General features: G+C 41.7%; 1 protein-coding gene across 8 annotated transcripts in view; it reads left to right on the forward strand.

Annotated features, from left to right (window-relative positions):
* The window catches only part of ARHGEF28 (Rho guanine nucleotide exchange factor 28), a 319,641-nt gene that overhangs the window by 251,561 nt on the left and 40,553 nt on the right, over nt 1-27,527 (forward strand). For all 8 annotated transcript variants that reach the window (XM_070476813.1, XM_070476812.1, XM_070476810.1 and 5 more), the window contains 10 exons: nt 3,090-3,212; nt 4,357-4,474; nt 7,561-7,815; nt 8,694-8,770; nt 13,443-13,621; nt 14,645-14,736; nt 16,203-16,385; nt 21,329-21,460; nt 24,418-24,518; nt 27,401-27,439. In XM_070476813.1, coding sequence (XP_070332914.1) covers nt 3,090-3,212; nt 4,357-4,474; nt 7,561-7,815; nt 8,694-8,770; nt 13,443-13,621; nt 14,645-14,736; nt 16,203-16,385; nt 21,329-21,460; nt 24,418-24,518; nt 27,401-27,439 — 1,299 coding nt within the window. The remainder of the gene's footprint in view (nt 1-3,089; nt 3,213-4,356; nt 4,475-7,560; nt 7,816-8,693; nt 8,771-13,442; nt 13,622-14,644; nt 14,737-16,202; nt 16,386-21,328; nt 21,461-24,417; nt 24,519-27,400; nt 27,440-27,527) is intronic.

Below are 27,527 nucleotides of genomic sequence, written 5' to 3' on the forward strand. Positions count from 1 at the left end.
GGGAACTTGTGTTGGTGAGGAATTCTGAACATGTGGCGCATGGTGGGTATATAGCAGTGGTTTTCCAATTTCAGGTACATAGACGTCTCTTAGAGCTTGTTAAGAATGAGGTATCCTGTGTACCTACTGCCTACCTAGTGTGTTGTTTGATAGCACTGGGTCTGGGATTTGGCGTTTTAAAATTATTTTCTGCCAATAATAATCTCATTATGTATCAGCTGAGGTGCTGATAGAGATAAAAAAAAATTACAGAATGTTGCTGTCATCATGAAGATTCCTCATCTGGCCATTTTATAGCCACACCTCCTCCTCTCCTGTCTCCAAATGCTGGCCATCACTAATCTGTTCTCTGTCATTTCAATCATGGCATATAAATTATACACATGTTATATAGGTTATATACAGAGTATGTCCCTTTTGGGTTGACTGTTTTTCACTGAGCACAATTCTCCCCATCACTCGGATGGCTGTGTGTGAGCTCTATGCTGCGGTGTGGATGTGCCGCAGCTTGTTTAATCACTCACTTATTCAGGAGCACCTGGCTATTGCTCGTGTGCTCAGCTGCTAAGTCGTGTCCAACTCCTTGTGACCCCGTGGACTGTAGCCCGCCAGGCTCCTCTGTCCATGGGATTGCCCAGGCAAGAATACTGGAGTGGGTTGCCATTTCCTCCTCCAGAGGATCTTCTTGATCCAGGGACTGAACCCACGTCTCCTGCATTGGCAACGGATTCTTTATCACTGAACCTTCTGGGAATCCATGCACACATGAGCACATGAACAGTCACATGCAGATTTGTGTGCATATTTAAGTTATCATTTCTCTGGGATCAGTGCCTGGGAGTACAGTTTCTGGGTTGTATGGTTGGTAGTTGCATGTTTAATTTTATAAGAAACTGCCAACTGGTTTTCAGAGTGGGTGTAACATTTTACATTCCTATCAACAATGTACTGGTAATCCAGTTTCTCTACGCCCTCACCAGCATTAAGAATTGTCACTATTTTTCATTTAACTATTCTGAGAGGTGTGTAGTAGTGTCTTGTTGTGGTTTAAATTACATTTCCCCAGTGGCTTATGATGTTGGACATGTTTCATATGCTTACTTGCATATATGTGTATGTCCTCTCTGGTGAAATGTCTGTCCTTGTCTTTTGCCCATTTTCTATTTGGATTGTTTTCTTACTGTTGAACAGTTATTTCTTTATCTATTCCAGATACTAACCTTCAGGCAGATAGGTAGTTTGTGAATATTTTCTCTAAATCTGTAACTTCTGTAATTTTGGTAAACTCCAATATGTCAAGTTTTCACTCTAAGGTTCAGGCTCTTGGTTTCAAGTCTAAGAACTCTTTATCTAGCATGAGATTCCAAAGATTTTTCTCCTATGTTTTTTTTTTTCTTCTAGTTTTACATTTTTAAGTTTTATGTTTTACATTTAAGTCTGTGATCCATTTGGAGTTAATTTTTGTATAAGATACGAGACTTTGGTCAGATTCTTTTTTATTTTCATCTGTGAATGCTCAGCTGCTCTAATATTATCTGTTAAAGGGGCTATCCATCTTCCAATAAATTGCTTTGCTCTCTGTCAAAATCTGTTGGGCATTTTGGGTTCCTATTTTGTTCCATTGATGTTTGTGTATCATCCCATAGTGATAGTTAAGACTATATATAATAAATCTTGTTATGTAATAATATATCTAATAATAAGTTATATAATAAATCTTGAAATTGAGTAGACAATTCTTTTACTTGATTATTTTTCAAAATTATTTTTAGCTATTCTGGTTCCTTTATCTTTGGTATAAATTCTAGATTAATCATCTAGATCTCTAAAAACTTGCTAGGTTTATTAAGAATTGCATTAAACCTGTACACTCATTTGAGGAGAAGTGACATTTTTAGTGTGTTGACTCTTCCAATCTATGAATGTGGTGTATTTATTTAAATATTTGATTTCTTTCATCAGCATTGTGTAGTTTTTAGCACACAAGGTCTCTGTATGTTTTGTAGATTTCTAGCAATGTATTCTTGTTGGTGGTTTAAGAATCATCTCCTGAGATGTATTTGCCTCAAACAGATAAAACTATGAGCAACATTGAAAAGTCTAGAAATAGTGATGAACTTCCTGAGGGGGTGTAGGTATATTTTGGTTTCTCTTGCAGTGACCTTCAACATGGATGTGTATATGTGGGGTGATCAGAGTCCGAAAGACTGGCATTCACATTATTCAGCAAATTCTCTCCATACCAGCTTACGATTCTAAGTGGGTTCCTTTGTAGATTTTTCAACAGATAATTTTCTACAGGTTAAGGTTTTTGAAATACCCGGTCCCTGTTTCTACTTGTGACTATCAGTTAATAAATTGGCCTTCTGGTTACTCCTTTTTCTCTATCATCTTGGTTAATAATAGCCTGCCTCTTGATCCATTTGTGATGACAAAAATCAAGTTCCTAACTGAGCACTGAGTTCATGGACATGATTAGTTAGCCAATGTAAACGTCAGTTTTCCTGAGGATCACTGAATATGCCCTATACCCTTCCTTCAATCTATAAAAGTATTAAAACTGCAAATTGAAATTATAAAGTTGTGTAAACACAGAGAACATAGAAGATAGCAAATGTTTTTCATTTGGCTATTGATAATTGAGTTAGTTCAATATCATATAACCACATATAATCACATATAATCCTCTTACCTATTGATTACTTCCTCTTTCTTTAAAAGGTATCTATGGAAGAGAACTGATTGTGGTCAGAAATTCCAGGAATTTATTCTTTATTTGCAAAGAATGCATTGAAATATATGAAAATTGCATGTTCTTTTTAGTGTTTAAAAGGTGAAAGTGAAGTTGCTCAGTCATGTCCGACTCTTTGTGACCCCATGGACTGTAGCCTACCAGGTTCCTCCGTCCATGGAATTCTCCAGGCAAGAATACTGGAGTGTGGAGTGAGTTGCCATTTCCTTCTCCAGGGGATCTTCCTGACCCAGGGATCGAATCCAGGTCTCTCACATTGCAGACAAACGCTTTACCCTCTGAGCCACTCAGAACTGACTGAATTTTCAAACCATCATTGAAATATTTTTCTTCTCAGTTTTCAGAGGAAAATGCAAATAAAATGAAGAAAATATATGGGGAATTCTGTAGCCATCACAAAGAGGCTGTTAGCCTCTTTAAAGAACTCCAGCAGAATAAAAAGTTTCAGAATTTTATTAAGGCAAGTATTTTAAAACTCTTACAAAATGGTAAGCCAACAAAAAGTTCATGCTTGTTTTTTACATGATCTAAGCAAGTTTCACATCTAGGTACTGTTTTTCAGGGAAGAAGAAAGTGATATGTTTGTGGCAAAGATAGAAGACTGCTTTTTCTGTGTTAGTAAAATATTTCTCCCAAATCATTTACCTTTGTATTTATATTTGTGAAGACGTGTTTTCCATACTTTTGAGCACCTTTGTAGTATCTTATGAAGCTATTTCATGCTGTGACAAGTAATAAGTCAGAAGAGTCACAGTAAAAATAAAGAATCCACTCCAGCGCCTCTGGATTAATTGCAAACAAATCTGTGATGCACCTCATTTCATATATAACTTGTATATCTGAACAATATATATTTAAAAAAATTACAGTGGCATTATTATACTTAAATAAATAATAATTCTTTAATATCTTCAAAGAATTGGCCAGTATTCAAAATTCCCTGATTATCTCATAAAATTGGATTGCTTAAATTAGGATCTGACCAGGGTTTAGATATTGTATGCAGGGCTTATGTCTTTTAAATTACCTTTAAAATTGAATGTGCCCCACCCCATTTTTTGGTGTCCAACTTATTGAAGGAATTTGTCCCTTAGAGTTTCACAGACTCTAATTTTTGTATCTACAGTTTTAGGAATGCTACCAGATTCTCCTTTTAAAAAAAATATATGTGTATTAAGAACTTGAAATGAAGACTGAGGTTTTTAGAAAAAAGTTGCCCTGATTAGAGGAAACTTTAATTACTATGATAAAGAACAACAAATGTAGAGGAAAACCTGTTGGGAAAACAAATAGTTAATTGCAAACTCCAAAATATAACTGATTTCTGAGTGTTTTTCAAAATTTTTGCTATTCATGAATCTTAGCACTTTTGGAATTAGCTATATCAGAGTAACTTGAAACATTAATTTTGGAGATTTGGGTTGTTGATATTAATTTCAAAGTATTCAATTTAATGAAGATAATGTTTTAATTAATGATCATGCATGTTATGTCTGAATAGAATGATACCATTGCAGATTCTTTGTATTGTTAAATTCCTACCTAAAAAGAAAATACAGGTAATGTTTGTATATATTAAAATATATATGCATATATATTTTAAGCTCCGAAATAGTAATCTTTTGGCTCGACGCCGAGGAATTCCAGAATGCATTCTGCTGGTCACTCAGCGCATCACAAAATACCCTGTTTTGGTGGAAAGGATATTGCAGTACACAAAGGGTGAGTGATTACTTTGGGATCAACATTTGCCTCTTTCATTAGGTTTAAACATAGCTGAGGTGTTGTAAACATTTATAAATGTTTGTGGCATCTGATTCATAAAGATTGTTCATTATACAAAAACTGTAAAGCCTTAGGATTTGGATCCATTTTGAAAAGTTCTCTTTCATAATGTGACTTGGCCAATAGTCTGCATGCCTCCAAGCAGCCCAAAGCAAGTAGGCTTCCTCATACTCTGACCCTGTCTTTCCCATCTCTATTTCCCCCATATCCAAACCTTCATACCTCTTCTTCATCTTCCATTACCCTCCCAGCAGTGATTTTTTTAGATTGAGGATGATTTATGAAGGAGCTATTTTTGACCCTGTCAACTCATCAAAGACTAACATCTGGGAATCCTCTGAGACACTGTTAATCCACATGACTGTTCTGTAAGCTCCGTGAGGGGTCATTAGTTCAATAGGTAGTCCTGTGGTTGGTACTAATAGGTTATCAATGATAGAACAGTGCAGTGAATGGATAGGTAAAAGCAACTGTTCCTCAAGGATCAGGCTTATTGATCATGAGTGACTTATTAGGACGGTAGTGTATTACGTTAACAAGGACTTTTGTTTAGCTTTGTGTGAATGTGTGTGGCCATTGCAGATACTTGGCTCTGCCACTCATTAGCTGGGCAAGTTAATGAAATGAGCCTCAGTGTTCTCCCCCAAATGAGAATGCCAGTCCTTATCTTATGGGTTTGGTGGGAGGGTTAAATAAGATGGTCTCAGAAAGTGCTCAGTATACAACCCAATATAAATAAGGTGCTTGATAAGTGGGAGCTGTTATTATTATCTTTATTATGATCAGTTGACTTGAAGACCATGAAAATGGTAATGCCCACTCTAAAAAGTCAACTTCTAACATCCTTTCATTGGTAGGGATCTCTATGAGTAGAAATGCATGATTTAGTCTTTCTGTTTTTTTAGTCACATTAGAATGTGAGTTCAGTCAGGAATGATAGCACCCATTCCTTATGTCCCATTTTTATTGCTTTCTATAATTAATATACAAGAAATATAAGCACAATATAAAGAGACACGCTTCATAATTTGTTCTTGGTGAAAGAATGAAAATGAAATTAAGACTTTCAGTTTGTATCATGGTTATATTTTCTTTCTTGATTTTAATGTATGTCTAAGAACTGTCAGATTGTGTGAGACCAGCTACTGCTGCCCCAAGAATCGTCCCATGTCACATTGCAGGTAGAAAGTGAGACACTGATTACAGCTTGGTATGTCGGAAGTGAGAATTGAGTTCTGGCTCCTCAGGTGTAGCTGTCATAGTGGCTGAGTGGACACTGCCTCCTTAATTAAGTCAGACCTCTCCCCCAGTTCTTTCCCTGGCTTCTGGGCACACGAGGTCCTGTGACTGTGCTAGGGCAGTGCTTTTGGAACATGATTAGAATACCCTTCACCTGGAGATCTTGTTTACAAGCAGAGTCTGCTTCAGTAGGACTGAGACAGAACCCAAGGCAAGCATTCCTGACAAGACTTCTGAGTGGCGCGAACATTCCTGCACTTTTGAGTTGTAGGCTGTTAAAAGACAGTAATTTATCCCTGAAGATCAGAAACCTTTTCTTGCCTTATTTTAAGTCACTTTGCAATTCAACTTTGATTTTCTCTACTCAGCTTTCCTATATTTGAAATACACTCTTTATAAAGAAGAATCTTTATTTTTGGTGGTGGGGACTGTTGCTTAGGTGAGTGACAGGGCAGTAAAGTTGAGAAGTAAAGGCAGTAGGTTCTATCGTGGGCAACGAGAAAATCTTCCTTGTTAACCACAGTGTCACAAGCTGTTCCTTGGTTGTCTGACTAAGCTTTCATGTACCTGCTTAAGGCATTTAGAGCCTGGAATGTTTAGATCCTTCAGAGGACAAGTCCTTATTCCATTTCACTGCTCTTCCTGCATATTTATGTCTGCTGTTCTAGGCTCTAGAGAATCTTTTATTTTCTCTGTTGACTTTCTTTTCTTCTCTTTGAGCAGTTTCTGACTTCCTGAAACTTTCTCTTTCAGTTCCATTCACCTCAATAAACATCAGTTAGTTTTTTAAACATCAACTTTAGAAAATAGTTAAATTTACTTCATTGGAAGCTCCAGGAAGCTGTTGCAGAAACTCCTCTAGAGTTTTTCTTCAGATAGTCTAGAGATAAGAGATTTGGCCTGGATTTCAAAGAATGGTAGTTGGGCTGATGATTATCTACTCTGTTGGCATAGCTGACTTAGCCACCCAGCACAGTGCCTTGGTCCCAATTTTTGAGGCTGAAAAGATGTTTTAATACATATTATTAGTATATTTATCTTTATGCTAATGCAGTTGTAAACTATAATTTAGAATGTTACTTTTTATGGAGCAAGGGATCCAGGAAGGCAAATGAGTCTGGGGTCCATTCAAGTCACATGACAGCCTCCTTTTGGGAAAGGATTCCAGGTTGGGCTTGTAGCTCAGTGAAGTTCTGAGAAGCTTGGTATGGGGATTGCTTGATTACTCATGTCTGGGCAGGTGGAAGGAAGGCTGAACTTGGGATATGACAGTCACTGCTCTAGGGAAGAAGGTCAGACCAGTCTCTAGAACTCAGGCATCATGTTGTCACAGAGTTCCTGCTGACGTATCTGATAAATAAATCTTAAGGACACATTTTAACCATCGTTTTGGGCAGGAGGGATGCAGACTGATGATAGAATATTTGAAGTTTTTTCCCTCTTTTTTTTATATTGACATATAGTTGATTAACAATGTTGTGATAGTTTCAGGTGTACAATAAAGTGATTCAGTTAAACATGTTTCTATTTAGATTGTTACAAATATTCAGCAGAGTTGCATGTACTAGACAGTAGGTTCTTGTTGGTTGTCCATTTTAAATATACCAGTGTGTACATGTTAGTCCCAAACTCCCTAATATTTGAAGTTAGTCCAACATTTTTGCTATGGGATTTCTGCTACTTAGATGATGTATTTCACTTTTTTTTTTAACATTAAAGGAAAAGTGTCTCCCTGAGCACTCTGGCTTATTGCTTGCTGTCTGTTCTTTCTTTTTCCCATGCAGAGAGCACTGAAGAACAGAAAGACTTATGCAAAGCGCTTTGCTTAATTAAAGACATGATTGCAGCTGTGGATTTAAAAGTCAGTGAATACGAGAAAAAACAAAAATGGCTTGAGATCCTAAATAAGATTGAAAACAAAACGTACACTAAGCTCAAAAATGGCCATGTGTTTAGGAAACAGGCGCTGATGAGTAAAGAGAGGACCCTGTTATACGATGGCCTTGTCTACTGGAAAACTGCTACAGGTCGTTTCAAAGGTACCATGGCTCCAACAGACCAGTTTCTCTCTCTGCCGCGCATTATTCATTTAATAGAGGACAGATTTTCCAAAGAAAAATGGTTCAGCAATGCAGGCACACACACAAACTGTGGGTCAGTAGAAAGATTCCTGTAGGATCACATTGGAGACTTCAGTAGATGGAGGTGGCCCACCCTACACACCTTTGGGGAGAGTTTGCTGCCCCCAAGCAAAAGGCCTCCCAAGTGTTGCATGGGTTTTCAAGTTTGCAATGTCTGAATCAAAGGCACTGAGAATCCTAATTGGTGGCATGTAAATATTATTCTGGAAAATATGCCTACACACCCAGAGTCTACTGTGTGCCAAGTCAGCCCAGGGCTCAGACCACTGAGGAGAGAAATAAACTCTAAACATCTTCAGTGGTGAATGACATAATGCATAAATATACGTGTTGACATTGGTGGTGTTCGCTATCGAGCAGTCATCTGTTATCTGATTAGCGTCTAAAACAGTTTATTCTGATCCTTAAGGAATAATTCTGTAGCTAGCACCTTGCCTGAGGCTTTGTCAACACTGGCCACTGGACTTAATAGGACCTTGTTTTTCACTGAATATATTTCTTCCATTTTTGAAAGCTACGACATTAAATTTTGCTGGAGATTTAGCTGTACCGACAGTGACACACACAGCATGCACTTAAATGCCACTTACTTACTATGTTATCTCTAAAGTAAGTCTTTAGCTATCATAATATAGGCATTTTGGTAAAAGTTTTATAATTAGACTAAATCTTAGCTTTTTAATTTTTGTTTAAATTAAACATGAAATGGGAATTTTAATAAGGGCATTTGAATTGTGGTTTGCTTCATTAATACTAGTAATTTGTTTCCTTTGAAGATATCCTAGCTCTACTTCTAACTGATGTGCTGCTCTTTTTACAAGAAAAAGACCAGAAATACATCTTTGCAGCTGTTGTAAGTATTCGGCTATGCGATGAATATTTCAATTACTTTAATTCCACATCTTCTTGGAAAATGCCTGAAATGCCTAGTGAAATTAAATGGTCATTGACAAGATCATGCCTGTGGTATATTCCCATTATCAGTGATTACAGTGTTCAGTAACAAGCATCCAGTTGGCTTACCAAGCATGGTAGGAGTTGATTTATCATAACCAGGACTGGTATTCAGTTGATACAGCAATTTGATCAATTGTGAAAATATTGAAGTATTTTGATACTAGTTGGTGAATGTGTGCTTAGTCGCTCAGTCCTGTCCAACTCTTTGCAACCTCATGGACTGCAGCCTGCCAGGCTCCTCTGTCCATGGGGATTCTCCGGGCAAGATACTGGAGTGGGTTGCCATGCCCTCCTCCAGGGGATCTTCCCAACCCGGGCATTGAACCCAGGTCTGCTGTGTTGCAGGCGGATTCTTTACTGACTGAGCCACCAGGGGAGCCTCTGCTGCTTGACTGTCTTGGTCTTCCCCTCAGAAACTCCCTCCCCTCCCATTCCTGACTTCCCAGCACCTGAGATATGAATGCTGGGAATAGCAAATCCCTTCTGGCACCGCACTCTCTTTATCCCTGTTGGGCAGCGCCTGCTATACCAGCTGCTAACTCCATCCGTGCTGTTCCTCCTGCCAAACGTGAGGATACCATCCTGGTATCTGACGTGTAAAGGGGGTTCTTTCTTCGTTCTCCCATAGTGGCTGTTAGATAATAAGGCTGTTCAGATAACACTTATCTTTGTACTGTGTTATTTAATCTCATTGCCAGCACAGAGTGAGGCATAGAATAGCAGTAAAACCAATATTTTATAGCATGTTTTATGCAGCATCTTGTGGTCCACAGTGACTCACTTAAAGATGGAAGATGCCATCAGTTAACCCCTCATCAGCATTGTGGAGCCTCAGGCCCTTTTACAGGAAAGAATCTAAGATGCAGTACCAATGTGAGCAGCATAACGGAAGCTCTCCACCACGTTAGTGTGATTGATACAGAATGAATCACTGAACAGAATGGGCAACTTTATGTAATCAGCAGTGGATGTGATGTAACAATGAGGCTGAGCGTAGAAGTTCCTTTACCTCTTTTCCTTGGGCAGAGGTTGTCAACTCCAGTGTCTTCAGGGATTGGGCAGGCAATATATTAATAAATGAGTAAACTGGCCCAGTCTCTTGCTGTCAAGGAGCTGATAGTGGTAGAGACTGCAGTGAACTGGTGAATTCATGCCCTTTCCTGAAGACGGCAGGATGACTCAGCCATTGCCTGTGTTTTATTTTTCATTTTATTTTTTTCCATTTATTTTTATTAGTTGGAGGCTAATTACTTTACAATATTGTAGTGGTTTTTGCCACACATTGACATGAATCAGCCATGGATTTACATGTGTTCCCCATCCCGATCCCCCCTCCCGCCTCCCTCCCCATCCCATCCCTCTGGGTCTTCCCAGTGTACCAGCCCTGAGCACTTGTCTCATGCATCCATCCTGGGCTGGTGATCTGTTTCACCCTTGATAGTATACTTGTTTCAATGCTGTTCTCGCTGAACATCCCTCCCTCGCCTTCTCCCACTGAGTCCCAAAGTCTGTTCTGTACATCTGTATCTCTTTTTCTGTTTTGCATATAGGGTTATCATTACCATCTTTTTAAATTTCATATATATGTGTTAGCATACTGTATTGGTCTTTATCTTTCTGGCTTACTTCACTCTGTATAATGGGCTCCAGTTTCATCATCTCATTAGAACTGATTCAAATGAATTCTTTTTAATGGCTGAGTAATATTCCATTGTGTATATGTACCACAGCTTTCTTATCCATTCGTCTGCTGATGGGCATCTAGATTGCTTCCATGTCCTGGCTATTATAAACAGTGCTGCGATGAACATTGGGGTACACGTGTCTCTTTCCGATCTGGTTTCCAAGGTGTGTATGCCCAGAAGTGGGATTGCTGGGTCATATGGAAGTTCTATTTCCAGTTTTGTAAGGAATCTCCACACTGTTCTCCATAGCGGCTGTACTAGTTTGCATTCCCACCACCAGTGTAAAAGGGTTCCTTTTTCTTCACACCCTCTCCAGCATTTATTGCTTGTAGACTTTTGGATAGCAGCCATCCTGACTGGCATATAATGGTACCTCATTGTGGTTTTGATTTGCATTTCTCTGATAATGAGTGATGTTGAGCATCTTTTCATGTGTTTGTTAGCCATCTATATGTCTTCTTTGGAGAAATGTCTGTTTAGATCTTTGGCCCATTTTTTGATTGGGTCATTTATTTTTCTGGAATTGAGCTGCAGGAGTTGCTTGTATATTTTTGAGATTAATCCTTTGTCTGTTTCTTCGTTTGCTATTATTTTCTCCCATTCTGAAGGCTGTCTTTTCACCTTGCTTATAGTTTCCTTTGTTGTGCAAAAGCTTTTAAGTTTAATTAGGTCCCATTTTTGGGCCCAGGATTGCTAATTTTCTGCTTTCCCCCCGAACTCAGAAATCTAGTGTTTTTATTTTAAAACAGTGAAATGCTCGGTTTTTAAAGACTGGAAAATTATGTTTAAAAAGCTCTCTGCAAGCTGGCCTAGGCCTTTGCATCACTAGTTTTTGACATCTATCTCCAAAGTAGCCAGGTTACCTCCATTCCTAGAGGTTTTTTTTTTTTTTTTTTTTTTTTTTTTTTTAATTTTTATTAGTTGGAGGCTAATTACTTTACATCATTACAGTAGTTTTTGTTATACATTGATATGAATTAGCCATGGATTTACATGTACTCCCCATCCCAGTCCCCCCTCCCACCTCCCTCTCCACCCGATCCCTCTGGGTCTTCCCAGTGCACCAGGCCCGAGCACTTGTCTCATGCACCCAACCTAGGCTGGTGATCTGTTTCACCCTAGATAATATACATGTTTCAATGCTGTTCTCCTGAAACATCCCACCCTCGCCTTCTCCCAGAGTCCACAAGTCTGTTCCATACATCTGAGTCTCTTTTTCTGTTTAATTTGAATTCTTGAGCATCCCTAAGAGTCCCTGTGTGGTTCACATGAGTAATCTTGGTCCTGCCCCTGATGCCTCCTGGTCTGTGGTGGTTAAACGGAAGCTACTTTCTATCCACTGACGTGTTTTTCATTTTTAAAATATCTGACCCCACCACCTCCTCTCTTGCAACACTAAACTACTAGTTCAAATTATATATGTGTGTGTGTGTGTGTGTGTGTGTGTGTGTGTGTGTATTAAAACCTACTCTGCCTCTGCCTCTTTATTTACAGAGGCTGCTGACCTTGTAAGCTGAGGAAGCTGAAATAGCATTGCCAGAAGGGAAGTAGATAAGGTCTTATATAGTAAACCCATTATCGAGTAAGGGATATTAAACATGCTCACAGGTGCTCCCTAATTAGCAAGGGCAGCATTCCAAAAGCTTTGGCACAAAGCAGCTTTGACTTCCATGAGCAGAGGCAGCACCCAAGACTGAGCAGACCAATGGTTTGTCCCATGGTGGGTTGGTTTTCGGTGTTTGCTGCTCTTAAGAATTGGATGAAGACTGAGTGAAGTGATCCTCTGGTCATACCCTTGCACACACCTTCAGGTGTGGTGAAGCTGGGTGCTGCTGGGAAAATAGCCAATCTCTGTGGAGTCAACGGGGAGGGCTGGGGCGGCGTGCTCTGGATAAAGGCGTCTCAGTTCCTGAGGCAGAAGCAAAGCTACGTGCTGCAGCCAGCTCTGTAAACGGTGGTGGAAGCCACAAACCAAAGAAGTCTTCATATTTAGCCCCCAAACTGTTCATTGTGCAGGCATTCTTTTGGCCGTTTGTTCAACTTTACCTACCTACCAGAATTGGCATTATCCATGTTTTTATCCATCTTTGAATGCCCAGTGCTTAGAAGGAGAACTGAAGGATCGCAGTAAATGTCGATAGGAAAAGTGATTTAATCAGCCAAAGTTTAGACTTTGTTCCTATTTCCGTCTGATGGAATTATGCCAAATAGAGTTCTACAGACATGTACTGAGTTGCCTACTTTATTCAAAACAATGTGTTAGGTAAGTGAAGATGAATGAGACCCACTTCTGCTCACCAAGAGCTCACCTGTCTGGTTGGTGAGAACAAGAGGCATTTGCAGACGGAGTGAGCCTTGGTACTGTGATAGCAGGAGACACTGGTCCTGGAGAATCTGAGGTCTTGCACTCCCTGCTTACCTTTCATTTTAATAGATTTCTCTTCGGTGCTTGGGGTTCTGTACGCATCACCTTGTGAAAACAGTGTTGCTGTTAAGTGCCAAATCCAAGGGTCACTTTAGGTCTTCCAACCCTCTTAATCTATTCATAATATTTGATACACTGTTTCCATGCCCTTCTAGAAAAGTCTCTCTATCCCTCACTACAGCCTTTTTTGATATTTTTTCTTATTGCTCTGATTGTTCTTTTCAAATGATATCTTTTAAAGTCACCAATTCCTAAGGACATTCTCCCGCATCCTCTTTTTCCATCCGCTCTTCACCATACCTTTTCATTGGAGATCTTACCCACTTCCACAGCTCTTCTGGAAAGGTTGCATTGAGATATTTGCCTAATACTGTTGCTTTCCTTAGCTATTGTGTTTTGTGAGACCCTTCCTTTAAGTAGGATACTGTTTCATCTGCACCTCACCCTGTTTTCTGTAGGATCAGAAGCCATCAGTTATTTCCCTTCAGAAGCTCATTGCTAGGGAAGTTGCAAATGAGGAGAGAGGAATGTTTTTGATCAGCGCTTCATCTGCTGGTCCTGAGATGTATGAAATCCATACCAACTCCAAGGAGGAAAGAAATATCTGGATGAGACGGATCCAACAGGCAGTAGAAAGGTAGCACTTCCTTCTGTCCACTATTGCGGGAATGGACTTGTTCTATTGGGGAAAAGAATCTAACCATGTCTCCCCTGCATGAAAGCTCAGCCTCAGCTAGAGGGGTCTGCTCCCTGCCCTCTGCTCCCGCCTGCCATAGCCCCTCATCTGCATCTTTGTTCTCCACGCTTCCCTGCATGTAACGCCCCGTCTCCCTCTGCCTGTGGGACTCCTGCCCATCTTGGTACAGCTGTGACCCAGCATCTTCATGAAGACCTCCTCAGTTCCACTGGTCTGTTCCTAACCTGGAGTTCCTTGATACCTGCTCCCAAAGCATTTATCTGATGCTTGATATCTGCTACTGCCTTGTAGCTATTACCTCACTTATGTATATATGTTGGTTATTAGACTGGAAGCTCCTTGAGGGCAGGGGCCATGTCTTCTGTTTTTCTGTGTCCATAATTCAGAAGAATCATTCAATAAACATTTTTAGATCAGTGGATCTGTATCAACTTACCCCTCATTGCTGGTGCTATGACAGTTTTTATAAATGGGAGTGTGAGGGTGATCATTCTTAATGGCAATTTGATTAGCTCTTGAAAGATGTTGTATAAAATTCCTCCACCTCCCCTGCACTCTGCCCAACCTGCCACCCTACCTCCCTTCCCCTCTGGTCTCTCTGCTCTTACCCTCATTGAGAATGGAAGTACCTAAATGCAGTAGAAAGCAAAAAGTATTCTTTTAAGTGTACCTACTCCTGGCATTGGTATTGTGTGTGTATAAGTATATGTTTGTGTATGTGTGTGTTTGTTGGAATGTTTGAGTCATCCTAAACTGCTCACTTTGAAAGCTCTCTTACATAGTGCAAGCTCCATTATATACTCAAGAAAACCAAATCTCTGGCCAGGGGGCATGATGAATTCTCTTTATGCTGAATTTTTCTTTTCTGAATAATTCTTCTGCCAAGTTCCCATGTCTTTCTAATGAACCTAAAGATACTTGGGTATGGTTTCAGTTGTCTCTCTTGACTGTTGTCTTTTAAAGTTGCCCAGAAGAAGAAGGGGGAAGGACAAGTGAGTCTGATGAAGAGAGGAAGAAAGCTGAAGCCAGAGCAGCAAAGATTCAGCAATGTCAAGGTACAGTGCAGGCGCCTCTGCGTCCCTGGTCACGGGGTTCTCCTTGGAGACTGGGAAAGCCCAGGTGGCATGAATAGTTCATTTAGTTCAGGACTAAATAATTAATTTTGTGCACCCAAGGCCCACCCTGATTGCTCTCAAAAAAGTATATATAATAACATATATTGGCACTGGAAGTGCTCAAATAAAATGACTCCCTACCTCTTCCTCCTTAGTGATTAAAATATATATGTTTAAAATTCTGCATATAACATGACAGTAGTTGTGGGCAGTATGGTGCAGATGGGCATGGGAGCTGTTGTCTAGTGTTTTTAAAATTTAACTAATTTATTTTCGTCTGTGCTGGGTCTTTGTTGCTGCCCAGGCTTTTCTCTAGTTGTGGTGTTCGGGTTTTATTTCACGTACAGATCCTGGGTGCAGAGAAGCATTGCCGTGGCTCCTCTGGGTGCAGAGCTCGGGCCCTGGAGCGCAGGCTCCGTGGTTGTGCAGGGCATTTAGTTGCTGCAGGGCATGTGGGCTCTCCCTGCACCAGGGATCGAACCCGTGTCCACTGCATCGGTAGGTGGATTCTTCACTGCTGGGCCACCAGGGGAACCCCGTTGTCTAGTGTTTGGATTCTAGATCCCAGCACTGTTAGGGGTGGTTGCCTGACTTCAGACAAGGACCACAGTAGCTCTGGACCTTGTTTTCCAAATCTGTGAAGTAAGGAAATTAAATGAGCCCAGTGATTCTCACCTCTCACTGGGCGTTAGAATCACTTGTGGAGGTCTTTAAAAATTCTGATGCCTGGACTTCACCCTCAGCTAACTCACCCCGAATTTGAGGGCAATGGGCTGTACACGCCAGTATTTTAGGCTCCCCTCTGATGATTCTGAGGCAGACTGAGAAGCCCTGGATCTGCTCCTGGTTGTGGTCCCTTTAAGCTCTAAGAATTCTGTGACACGCTGAAATGAGAGGAAGTCGATGCATGCGAAGGTGGTTAGAGAAACTGGATGTTGAGAAACCAAAAACGTAAACCGGTATGTTTGGTTTTGACCAGGACTGGCTGAAGGCCGAGCGTTCCAGCCCTTGCATTGTTTTCCCTTGTGGGAAGCGCTCATCATGGACAGTGCCGCCTCAATTTTCATTCCTGAGCTTCATGTTTAGTCTTAATAGAAAACAGCCTGAATAAACAATGATTGGCTTTGCAAGGTTTTCTGGAATTAGGGGAATTGGAAGGGAAACGAACATTTATTGAGTACAACAAATTTACAGAAGAGACAGTGGAAGATGTTTAATCATCTGCTGGAAGCTACAGTCACCAAATAGAAAGTTAGGATTTGAATCTATGTTTGTCCCACCCAGTGACTTGTACTTGACCTGTTCAACCGTCCTGCTTGCTAATTAGCAACATTTTTGTCTTAGAGCCTGGGTTTTCATTTGTTGTATTCATGTGATAATTTTCAATGATAAATACTATTTCTTAGAAATACTCAGTAACCAAGACCAACAAATTTGCACATATTTGGAAGAGAAGCTGCATATCTATGCGAAACTTGGAGAACTGAGTGGATATGAGGATGTCCATCTAGAGCCCCACCTCCTCATTAAACCAGACCCTGGAGAGCCTCCCCAGGCAGCCTCATTACTGGCTGCAGCACTGAAAGAGGGTAAGTTGCTTCCAAAAGGATTTTTCTCAACAGACTCCCAAAATGTTTATTAAGCAGCTACTATGTGCCATGTGCTATGGTCTTGCAGCTGAAGATATAGCAGAATAAATCCTTATTATTCAGAAACAGAGTCCTTACTGATTCCAGAAACAGCAAAATGTATTTTTTTAAAAAAATGTCAGTTTGGTTCAAGTGCTATGAAGGAAAATAAGGATAAGGGGAATAGAGAGTGTTGGGGTTGGGGAGGTCCTATTTTTGATAGGATGACCAGGGAAGAGCTCTTTGATATGGTGATATGTGAGCAGACAAGAGAGAAGTGAGAAAGCAGAGTAGATGGCTGGGGAAAGAATGTTTCAGATTGGAGAAGTGCAGGTGCAAAGGCCCCGAGGCCGGCGCGCACCCAGCTTGTTTGAGGAACAGCGAAGGGGACAGTGCAGGTGGAGTGAAATAGGGGTGGAGAGTGGCAGGAGCTGAGTTAGAGCACCTAGGACTTGGGTTACACAGATGAGATCAAGGTGAAGTACTTTTAATTTCATTGTGAGTGACAAGGGAAGCAGTACAGAGTTTTGAGTAGAGGAATGTCTTGATTTGTGTTTTTAAAGGAGCCCTCTGGTGCAGTGTGGAGATAACAGAGTCTAGGGCACAACCGTGGGAGTTGCTGGCTGAGGTAGAGTGGAGGATGAGGTCAATGAAGGGGGAAAAGTTAGGGAGATGAGAGGCCAGGGTGTTGGAGGACTATGTTCATAGAGTTGCGATGACAGAGAATTTTGACAAGAGTTGCATTGGGGTAGGTGAGAGGAGTTACACCAGGTGCCGTGCTGCTTAAGGAATCTGTAGGTGAATAACAGCCAGGAGGGCCAGTAAGTGGTGTAATCTGGTGGCATAAAATTCAAAGGAAAAACAGGTTTAGGGAGGAAATAGGGCCAATAGACTGGAAGTGACGATAGGGATGGAGGGCTTGGGAGATAAAAAGCTACCACCTGAGAGTGGCAGGGGATGCTGTCATCCAGCACACGGGTTGGTGAATTACAGACCGTGGACTAAATGTGTCCCACCTCCCACCACGTGTTTTTATAGCAATAGTTCTGTTGGAACACGGGCACACTCATGCGTCTCCTTTGTCTTTGGGGGCTTTCTTGCTACAATGGCAAAGATGAATAGTTGCAACAGGCAACTGAATAGGTGCAGTGGGCCCACAAAGCCTAAAATATTTACTCTCCGGTTGTTTGCAGAAAACATTTGGTAAGTGCTGTCTTAGAAATCTCAGAACACTACCTCTGGAAGAGGATTTAGAAATCATGGGATCTGTTGCATCTGTTTCACAGTTGAGGAAACTGAGCTCTCAAGGAGGGCATGTGTGCTTCGTCGCTCAGTCATGTCTGACTCTTTGTGACCCCATGGACTGTAGCCCACCAGGCTCCTGTCTCTGGGGATTCTCTAGGCAAGAATGCTGGAGTAGAGGGAAAAAGAACACTGGAGTGGGTTGCCATGCCCTTTTCAGGGTACCTTCCCAACCCAGGGATCGAACCCAGGTCTCCTGCATTGCAGGTGGATTCTGTAGTGTCTGGGTCACCAGGAAGCCCAAGAATATTGCAGTGGGTAGCCTATCCGTTCTCCAGGGGAGCTTCCCAACCCAGGAGTCAAACCAGGATCTCCTGCATTGCAGACAGATTCTTTACCAGCTGAGCTACCTGGAAAGCCTGAGGAGGGCATAGAGGTGATCTAAAGTGGAGTCCACTGATGGAGAATCTCTCACTCATTTATTCATCAGATGTTCGTTAAGCATCTACCTACCGTGTGCATACCAGACCACCTGACCTGCCTCCTGAGAAATCTATACGCAGGTGAAGAAGCAACAGTTAGAGCTGGACATGGAACAACAGACTGGTTCCCAATAGGGAAAGGAGTACATCAAGGCTGTATATTGTCACCCTGCTTATTTAACTTATATACAGAATACATCATGCGATATGCCGGGCTGGATGAAGCACAAGCTGGAATTAAGATTGCCGGGAGGAATATCAATAACCTCAGATATGCAGATGACACCACACTTATGGCAGAAAGTGAAGAGGAGCTAAAAAGCCTCTTGATGAAAGTGAAACAGGAGAGTGGAAAAGCTGGCTTAAAACTCAACATTCAGAAAACTAAGATGATGGCATCTGATCCCATCACTTCATGGCAAATAGATGGGGAAACAATGGAAATAGTGACAGACTATTTTTTTTTTTTGGCTCCAAAATCACTACAGATGGTGACTGGAGCCATGAAATTAAAAGACACTTGCTCCTTGGGAGAAAAGCTATAACCAACCTAGACAGCATATTAAAAAGCAGAGACTACTTTGCCAACAAAGGTCTGTCTAGTTAAAGCTATGGTTTTTCCAGTAGTCATGTATAGATGTTAGGGTTGGACTATAAAGAAAGCTGAGCACCAAAGAATTGATGCTTTTGAACTGTGGTGTTGGAGAAGACTCTTGAGAGTCCCTTGCACTTCAAGGAGATCCAACCAGTCAGTCCTAAAGGAAATCAGTCTTGAATATTCATTGGAAGGACTGATGTTGAAGCTGAAACTCCAATACATTGGCCCCCTGATGCAAAGAGCTGACTCATTTGAAAAGATCCTGATGCTGGGAAGGATTGAAGACAGGAGAAGGGGATGACAGAGGATGAGATGGTTGGATGGCATCACCGGCTTGATGGACATGAGTGTGAGCAAGCTCTGGGAGTTGGTGATGGACAGGGAAGCCTGGCGTGCTGCAGTCCATGGGGTCGCAGAGAGTCAGACTCAACTGAGGAACTGAACTGAACCATGTGCACTATTGTTGGTGCCAACTAAGGAAAGAGTAATGCTTTCATAAAAATCTCTAGTAAACAATACACAAAGAAACAAGGTAATTTCAGAAAACCACAAGAAAATAAGATAATGGGATTGCATGGAGGGGAAGGCTTTACTATAGAGAGGTCAGGGAACACTGCTCTGAGGTTATGTTTTGAGGTGAGAATTGACTGATGAGAAGCCAACTGTCTGGAGACCTAGGGGAAGACAATTCCTGAGAATGGGCTGAGAGAATGTGAGTTTGTAGCCCCTACTTTGGGAATGAGCTTGTCTTGTTCAATGAAAGAAGGAAGGCCAGGTGGCAGGAGGCAGAGGAGACTGTACTGTGGGTGGGCAGGGACCAGATATTTGTAGACTGTGGTTAAAGAGAGAGGGAGAGAGAGATTTTATTCCAAAACCAATGGAAAGTTAGTTTTTGGAAGCTTTTAATCATGGGTGTAGCATGATCTTATTTATGTCTTGAAAAGAATGAGGGTTGATGAGTGGAAAACAAGATCAGAAGGAGAATAGTTTGCTTGGAGACTGTTAAGAAGTGGTTACAGTGAGAGAGGCTGGGGCCTTGGTCTAGACCAGGACTATTGGCAATGCAAGTAGGGAGAAGTGGGTAGAGACAAGAGAGGTTTTAGAAATAAAGACAAAAGGCTGGCTTGACATGAGCCAGGGGCCCTCTCATTATTCTTGATGATATCACATAAGTTCAGTTCAATTGCTCAGTCATGTCTGACTCTTTGCGACCCCATGAACCGCAGCACGCCAGGCCTCCCTGTCCATCACCAAGTCCCAGAGTTCACCCAAACCCATGTCCATTGGGTCGGTGATGCCATCCAGCCATCTCACCCTCTGTTGTCACCATCTCCTCCTGCCCCCAGTCCCTCCCAGCATCAGGGTCTTTCAAATGAGTCAGCTCTTTGTATCAGGTGGCCAAAGTATTAGAGTTTCAGCCTCAGCATCAGTCCTTCCAGTGAACACCCAGGACTGATCTCCTTTAGGATGGACTGGTTGGATCTCCTTGTGGTCCAAGGGACTCTCAAAAGTCTTCTCCAACACCACAGTTCAAAAACATCAATTCTTTGGTCGGTGCTCAGCTTTCTTTATAGTCCAACTCTCACATCCATCCATGACCACTGGAAAAACCATAGCCTTGACTGGATGGACTTTATTACCTGCTCGCAGTTTTAGCCTGTGCTGCTGGGCATTCTGTGGTGCTCTGATATCTGGATGGTAGAACTTGGCACTGATGAGCATTGCCCTACAGTAGAGTTAGCTGTATGTGTCTCTTTCCTCTGCAAACTCACCTTATTAGTTAGCAGATGCCCAGTGGCCCCCAAACAGAGTAGGTGCTCAATGAGTAGTTGCTAAATTGAATCACTGGACAGTGTTTTAGAAATATTTGTAGAGTCCTCAGAATTATACTATTCTACATGCTAAGTGCAAACTTTTCATTGTCATTAAAAACTTGACTTTCTCGGTGTGGTATTTCCCAGTCTTACCAGATCTCAAGAGTAGCCTTTGGTGCTCTTTAAAATTCAGCTCCTCTGTTTTCTCCTCTGGATAATCTGATCTAGTAGTTTGAGGGTAAGGATTGGGAACCTGTATTTTATTTAAGGCATGTTTAGGGAAATTCTCTTTTGAAGAATAACTAATATTTCTGAGTAGTAAGTTTGAAAATCGTAATGCCTGACATTATATTTAAATTAACTGAATTTCAGGAAGTTTTTTTTTAAAGCATACTATTTTACTGAAAGTTGCATTTGAATTATTTTATACTGTTTTTTTTTAATTGAATTAATCCTGTATCATAAAATGATACTGAAAGTACTGGTCTAGAATTCAGGTTGGTAAACTTTTTCTGTAAAGGGCCAGATAGTAAATATTTTAGGCTCTGCAGGCCATGGACAGTTTTTTGGGAACACAGTCTTCTTTGTGTATGAATGTGTATTTTAATACAACTGTAAAAAGGGTAATAAAAGTCATTTTTAGCTCCTGGATCATATAAAAACAGACACAGGTAAAATACAGTTTGCTAACCCCTGAACTAAATAAAAAATGTGTGTGTGTGTGTGTGTCTATTTTAAATTGACTTTTGTTTTCCTCCTCCTCCTCAGCTGAGAGTCTGCAAGTGGCAGTGAAGGCTTCCCAGATGAGCGATGCGTGTCAGTCTGCTGAGGAAGGCTGTGGGGAACCTGCCCTGCCGGACGTGCTCACTTCTCAGGACGCACCAGGACCGTCTACTGCTTGTAAGTGAGTGTGTGGCCTTGGCAGTGAGCCTGGGCACAGGTCCCTGGAGCATAGAGTGGGCACATAAAATGAAGGCAACAACTGTGCCCTGATTTGGAGGGTACTGAGTATATTCTTTAGGAAAAAAATCTGAGAATAAATGCACTAGCCTACTTTACCTAAAATAACGACACTGGTGTTCCAAGGGCCAGGACTTAAAGAACAGTGGTAGGTGATGCTGCCTAGCTGTAGGTTACCCAGGCAAGCAGTGACCTTCCCCAAACCTTACCCTGCCTTGTGTTGGCTGTAACTTAACTGAATGCAGTCTTGCAAGAGCTTTGGCAGTTTTGGGGTTTTTTGGAAAAGGGTCCCTGCAGTTCATTAAAGAGTAAGTCCTTTACTTTCATCTCATATGGTCAACTGAGAAAACCACACTCAAAAAACTAGAATCTAATGCGTGCATGCACACATGCAAGACACACGTACACACACGCCCACATATACACACACGTGAAATCTAGTGTTTTGGTTAAAGGCAGAAGTACCAAAAGATTCTTGATCAGTGTTGTTATACCTCAAAGTTGAGGTCGTAGTTCATTTATTAAACAGTGTTTCAGAATACTTTAAAAACAGAAAAATAGAATGTAGTAAGTTGATTTCAGTAATTTCTCAAAACCTAATCATATGTGTAGCTATAAGCTAAATATTTAGTTCTCTAGAGGTTTTTGAGATACAAGCACATAGTTTTCATTATATCCTGGTGATTAAAAACCTTACTTCCGCCAGGTCTTCTATGCTCAAGCAGATAAGATGTCTTTTAATAGCTGGAGATTGGTGGATTAAATTGCCTTAGAATTTCTTTAACAGCATCCCTTGGTTAATTAAGAGATGAATGGAAGCAGTCCAGTTTTAAAATTTTATACATTTTTTAAAACTAGCACCAATAATTATTTTCCTCTCTTGGGTTCTACTTTATCTAATCCTGGGTTTCTATTTTCAGAATGTGCACATATGTTTTTCATTTCGACACAGCCCAGATTCGTCAGGGGAGTTGTACTGCCCCGGGTGATTTCCTTTTTAAAGAAGAACCTCAGTATGCCATTGAGGAAGTTCTAGCTAAAAATACGAGTAGGGATCTGCCGCTCTCAGCCTCAGCCCAGGGACAGCTGGAGAGGCTCCGCTCAGATCCAGCAGCTGCTCCGGGCACAGGCCGCACCCACCTCCCATCAGACCGGGCCGTCATCTCCCCTGACATCTGCTAGAACCATCCAGAGCCTGTTCCCAGCGGCCTGATGTCAGGGTTCCTGTAGAGGAGGGGCAGGTCGGTGTTCAGTGCTGGGGCTGGACTGGAACATGGTACTCCCGGAGGTTGATGTGCTTTATAGAGTTGATGAGGGTGAAAAACACTTCCCTAAACAAAAAGTCTGTAACTGGATGGGTTAGTCCTATGACAGGCTTCAAGGACTGGGTCCTTCTAAGTCAGGCCCATGTCAGTCTGAGATTACAGACCAAGCAAGACCCTCTGTTTTCAGTCCTCAGTATACCTAATCAGGTAGACAGGTAAATCTACTTCCTGTGAAATTATGAAGACCCTCTTGTCTGTTCTGAAAGAGAATACAGGAGCAGAGGGACCTGATCTATTCCACTCTTCTTGCCTTCATCTGGCTCACCGTCAGCTTCTTTCTCTATCTGGTGGTCCTCATGTCTATGATGGGGACAAGAGAGAGAATGGCTAATTCTTTTGACATCTCTCTGAGAGTTAGGAATAATATCCAAGAGTTGAACCATTTTTGAGTGCCAGAAAAATCTCTATAAAGTGTCCCTTCACTATGGAGGAAGCACTGACCAGCTTGGGCAAGATGAATTTAAATTTTAGCTGATATAATTTGAAGCAGGTTCTGCTTAAACAAAAGCTTTTTCATAATAAAAGAGGCCTTTGGAATCATAGAGGACTCTCGTTTTCAAGAGATCTAAGTATTTTTTAATTAATTTAAATAAAGAAAAAAGTATTTCCTTCATCAGAAATAAAGTTCCAAGATAGTACCGAGGAAAAAAATTATAAACAGTGTCACAAATGAATACTTATTTCACCAGGTCCTGATTGGGCAGGGTTCCAGTGAAATTTGGTGTGGGAAGGGGTTTTGGAAAGTCCAGGTTTAATCTGTGCAAGATGAACATGGTATAAATTTTAACTGAGTTCACATGGGTGGATACATAAATAAATAAAATCCCAACGGATGGAGTGAAATCTATTTGGTACTTAAACATATTTCTGGGCTAAAAATATTTCTGTGTTTGCATACATTAAGTATAGAGTAATTACAGTGTTTGTGAATTTAGAGCATAAGCAAGAATTGTAAGAGAAAAAACACACTTGGAAAGCATTGAAAATATTACTAGTAAGTTATCTGGAGATAAGGACAGCTTCTCAGTTTCATGACTCTAAGCTCATACAGTTTTCGCCTTCTTCACCTGCTTAGAAAGATGTTTCATTCCTCCTATTGGATGCCTCCCTCCCTCGTTAACAGTCTGCTGCTCTTGTAACCAGCCCCGAGGGAGGCTTCCCAGACCTGTCTCCTTAGAGCTGGTCTGCCAGCCCTCGCTTTTCTTCCTCTGTGCCTGTTTTTATTTGACCCTCCCCAGGCCTCTTTCCCCATTAAGTGAATGTGAGATGCAGGATCCTACCGTCTTAGCACCACAGACATCACCCAGACATCTCTCTGCCAGAAAGAAAGAAAAGTAAAAAGCTGGATGCCCTGGGTCAGCTTGGCACCTGCCAGTGTGTAAGCTCCCTGGGGGCAGGGACTCCGCGCTTTACTCTGTTCTGTTTTAGCACCTCCTAGAAGAATGTTCGATACATGTGACGTTGTGATGTTTCTTCCCTTGGAATATGTGTCAGCTGTGTACCAAGGACCCCGTCCGCTGGCTGATGTTTGATGATGTCCTTTTTGTTTCTGTCTCAACGACGTGCTTCCAGCACTAGTCACAGAAGGGACAGGAGGAAGAGGCTGTTGGGATGTGGATGCCGGGACCCAGGGTGTGGGAACCGACCTGGCGGTTTCTGATGCGGGGGAGAAGGTATTGTGAACTGACTTGTTAGTAAATGGCACCGGTTACTTTGTGTAATAAAACAACCTCAGCTCCTGGTCTGTCCTCGGCAGTGAATAGTCCGCAAGTGTTTTCCTGCATTGTTCTCCATTTCAATATTCGTTCTTAAACTCTCTACCTTTTTTCTTAAAATGTTCTTGCTTTCCTAAATATCGTGTAGGTGTAAACCAAGAAACAAATGAAAAGTTATTAAAAAGATTGAAAACTCAAATGTTTATTTGTGTGTCTGCGCTCTTGCTCCTGGTCTCACTTGCCGCCCTGCAAACCTCCAGCTTTTCACCCGTGACATTTCGCACCTCTTGGCTGAGAGGTGGTCCTGGGCTGGCAGGCCCTTACGCCACCAGGTGACGCCAAATTGGCAGAAATAATTTTGACTTTGGAATACCCCGGCTGCTTCACTTGCTTTTCCCTTCCTCTCGTTTCTGATTGTTTTCCTGTTAGCACTCTCACTGTCGCCGGCCTTTTGGATAGTCTTGTAGTTAACCTAATCAGTTTTTGCTTCCTGGCATCACCTTTTCTTTGTGCATACTATACACATAGGTTAAACACACTCTTTTAAAGTGAAATTTCCTATTAACATCAGATGAAACTGAGATGTCGGAGAGAGATGGGGAATAAGAACATGATTCTGGGAGGTGGCTAGTGGGCCTTCCCAGGGTTATCTGGGCTCAAGAGTTACTTTGTCTGAAATTGAATTAGATACATTATGGATACCACAGTGTGTTAATGTGGGGAAATGACATCTGTCAGATCTTATTTATGTAACATTTTGTATTTCATAGATATTTTTGTGTATATTACATATGACTGAGAAATCAAAGATATTTTAAGAGCCATAGAAAAGATGGCTGTGATTTACTGTTTTTTCAAACTTCATAGGCCAAAATGAATATAGTCATTAGATTTCATTCCACTTATTCTGACTGTAAGCTTTCTAAGTTCTTTCATCTTAAAACATTCCTGCTTTTCCGCTCTTTTCAGGGCAAACTTCACTTTCAAGTCTGTAGTTTCCAGCTGCTTTTTTGTTATTAGAGGAGGGAAGTGGGGGAAGGGCTGATTAGTTTTGAATGGAAACCTGAGGTGGCTTACACCCCTGAAGTCCTCCCCTTCCATGATTCCATTCCAGGTAAAAGATGAGGTGTCCAGGTTCCTCTTTGGATGGACCTACCTGGAAAATTTTGCCATTAATAAGGCATTTTGAGAAATGAATTGACCTATAGAGCAGAATCATTTGAAATCATGCTTTAAAGAAGTTTATGATGGCTCTTTTTGTAATTATCTTTCTTAATATGGTAAGGTTTAAAAAGAAGCATTTCTGAAAAAATTTTTCGAAATTTCAGATTTGTAACCCAAATGTCAAAATATCCTATGTGTAAAGCACCCAATGCAGCTATGCACATTCCCCACAAGGTGGCGGACCAACTCCATTAAAAAGATGACATTTCAAAATTCCTGTCTCCTATCAAACTTAGTGGATCTTGGGAATAAGTGACTTCATATAGCATAATCCAACTCATTTCTGTGTATCTAACTTTTATAGAGTATAAAAATTATGTCCTGTACAATCTTCTTACAAACACCGTGGAGTGTAGAGCAGGGACAAAATCAGAAGAGTGGAGAGAACTCCAAAATTCACTGTGGAACGGGGAGTTCTCAGCTCTTGTTATCTTCCCGAGGGTGGGCCACAGCTCTGATGACTAAGCTTCATCTCCTTTCCCATCATTTGTCCTTCCCCTGTTCGAGATGCTGCTTGTGAAAGCTTTCATGGGCAGTTGTAGTGTGAAGAGCGAGCAGGTAGGGAGAAAAGGCCGGGCTAGCTCATCACAGCGGCCTCATCAGCCTGAACTAATTGAATGTAACAAGTTTCAGGTTACCTGAGAGCTGTTCCTTGAGGTTTGATTTAAAGCTGCTCAGACAAGACCACAAGCGGCGTGCGAGAGGCTGCAGGCCCTAGGAAGGCAGCAGCTCTGAGGATTCCCATAGTGTGATGTGTGGAGGACACAGTGGCTGCTCACCTTTATCTATAGCATGGCGTGTGCGTGTCCCTTACACGCCAAGCAGCCCTCTTAGGCTTGCAGACACAGCACTGAACACACAGATGAAATCTTGCTACTCATTGGCTTGCATCCTAACGAGAAAAGAGACGGTAAACAAATAGACAAATGTTGCATGCTGAAAACTGGAAAGCCTCACTATGCACATGTGCGCTCAATGTGTGCAGTGGAGATGCACCCCCCACCCCACCGCCCACGAGGAGCACATGGTCTCCTGTGGCCTCCTTCAAGGCCTGTGCTGCCAGGGCTTCTCCTAGGTGCCCACGCATGGGCCCCGGGAGCTCTCAGCGGGAGGATGCCGGCTAGCTGAGTGCCGTCCTTTGGGCTGCCTCTGGGTCTGGTTTCTCCTCCCAGCCAGCGGCAATTAGGACTTCCCAAATCTCAAAGTGAGTTACAGACTGGGCATGATGACCTGTAGTTTCCGAATCTGGCCTCCAGGATACAAGCCTGGCCCGAGAGACTAGCCTGGGTGCAGAGAGCACCGTTTACAACCCGGCTTGCATGAGGTACATGTGGTCACTTTGAGCCTGCATCTTCCCTGGGTGACCTAAGGGAGGGACACGTGGGTCTGGAAGGAAGTGGCCCTGCAGCTCATATACAAGGTTGCCCAGAGGGGGCTCTCTCGTCAGGTGGTGGTTTAATCCTATAGACTTGGCTTTCTGGGAAGAAAAGTCACTATGGAAGAGTTTTCGAGCGAGAGCAGTGATTTCCCTGAGGTCATAGGCTGTGGAACACTGCAGTGCAGCCTTTTAAGAGTGGAGTGAGTGTTCATTTTCTTTATGTTTTTATGTATTTTAGGTGGAATGTAGAAGTTTCCCAGGTTCTTTGCAGTCAGAGGTGAGCTCTGCATGCCTTAAATATGTCACCATCCTTTCTTTCTTTGTGCATAATGAATGCTTTTTCAAAAATTTGACACTCACAATCT

The sequence above is a fragment of the Odocoileus virginianus genome, chromosome 14 (assembly GCF_023699985.2).
Source record: "Odocoileus virginianus isolate 20LAN1187 ecotype Illinois chromosome 14, Ovbor_1.2, whole genome shotgun sequence".
Classification (NCBI taxonomy): domain Eukaryota; kingdom Metazoa; phylum Chordata; class Mammalia; order Artiodactyla; family Cervidae; genus Odocoileus; species Odocoileus virginianus.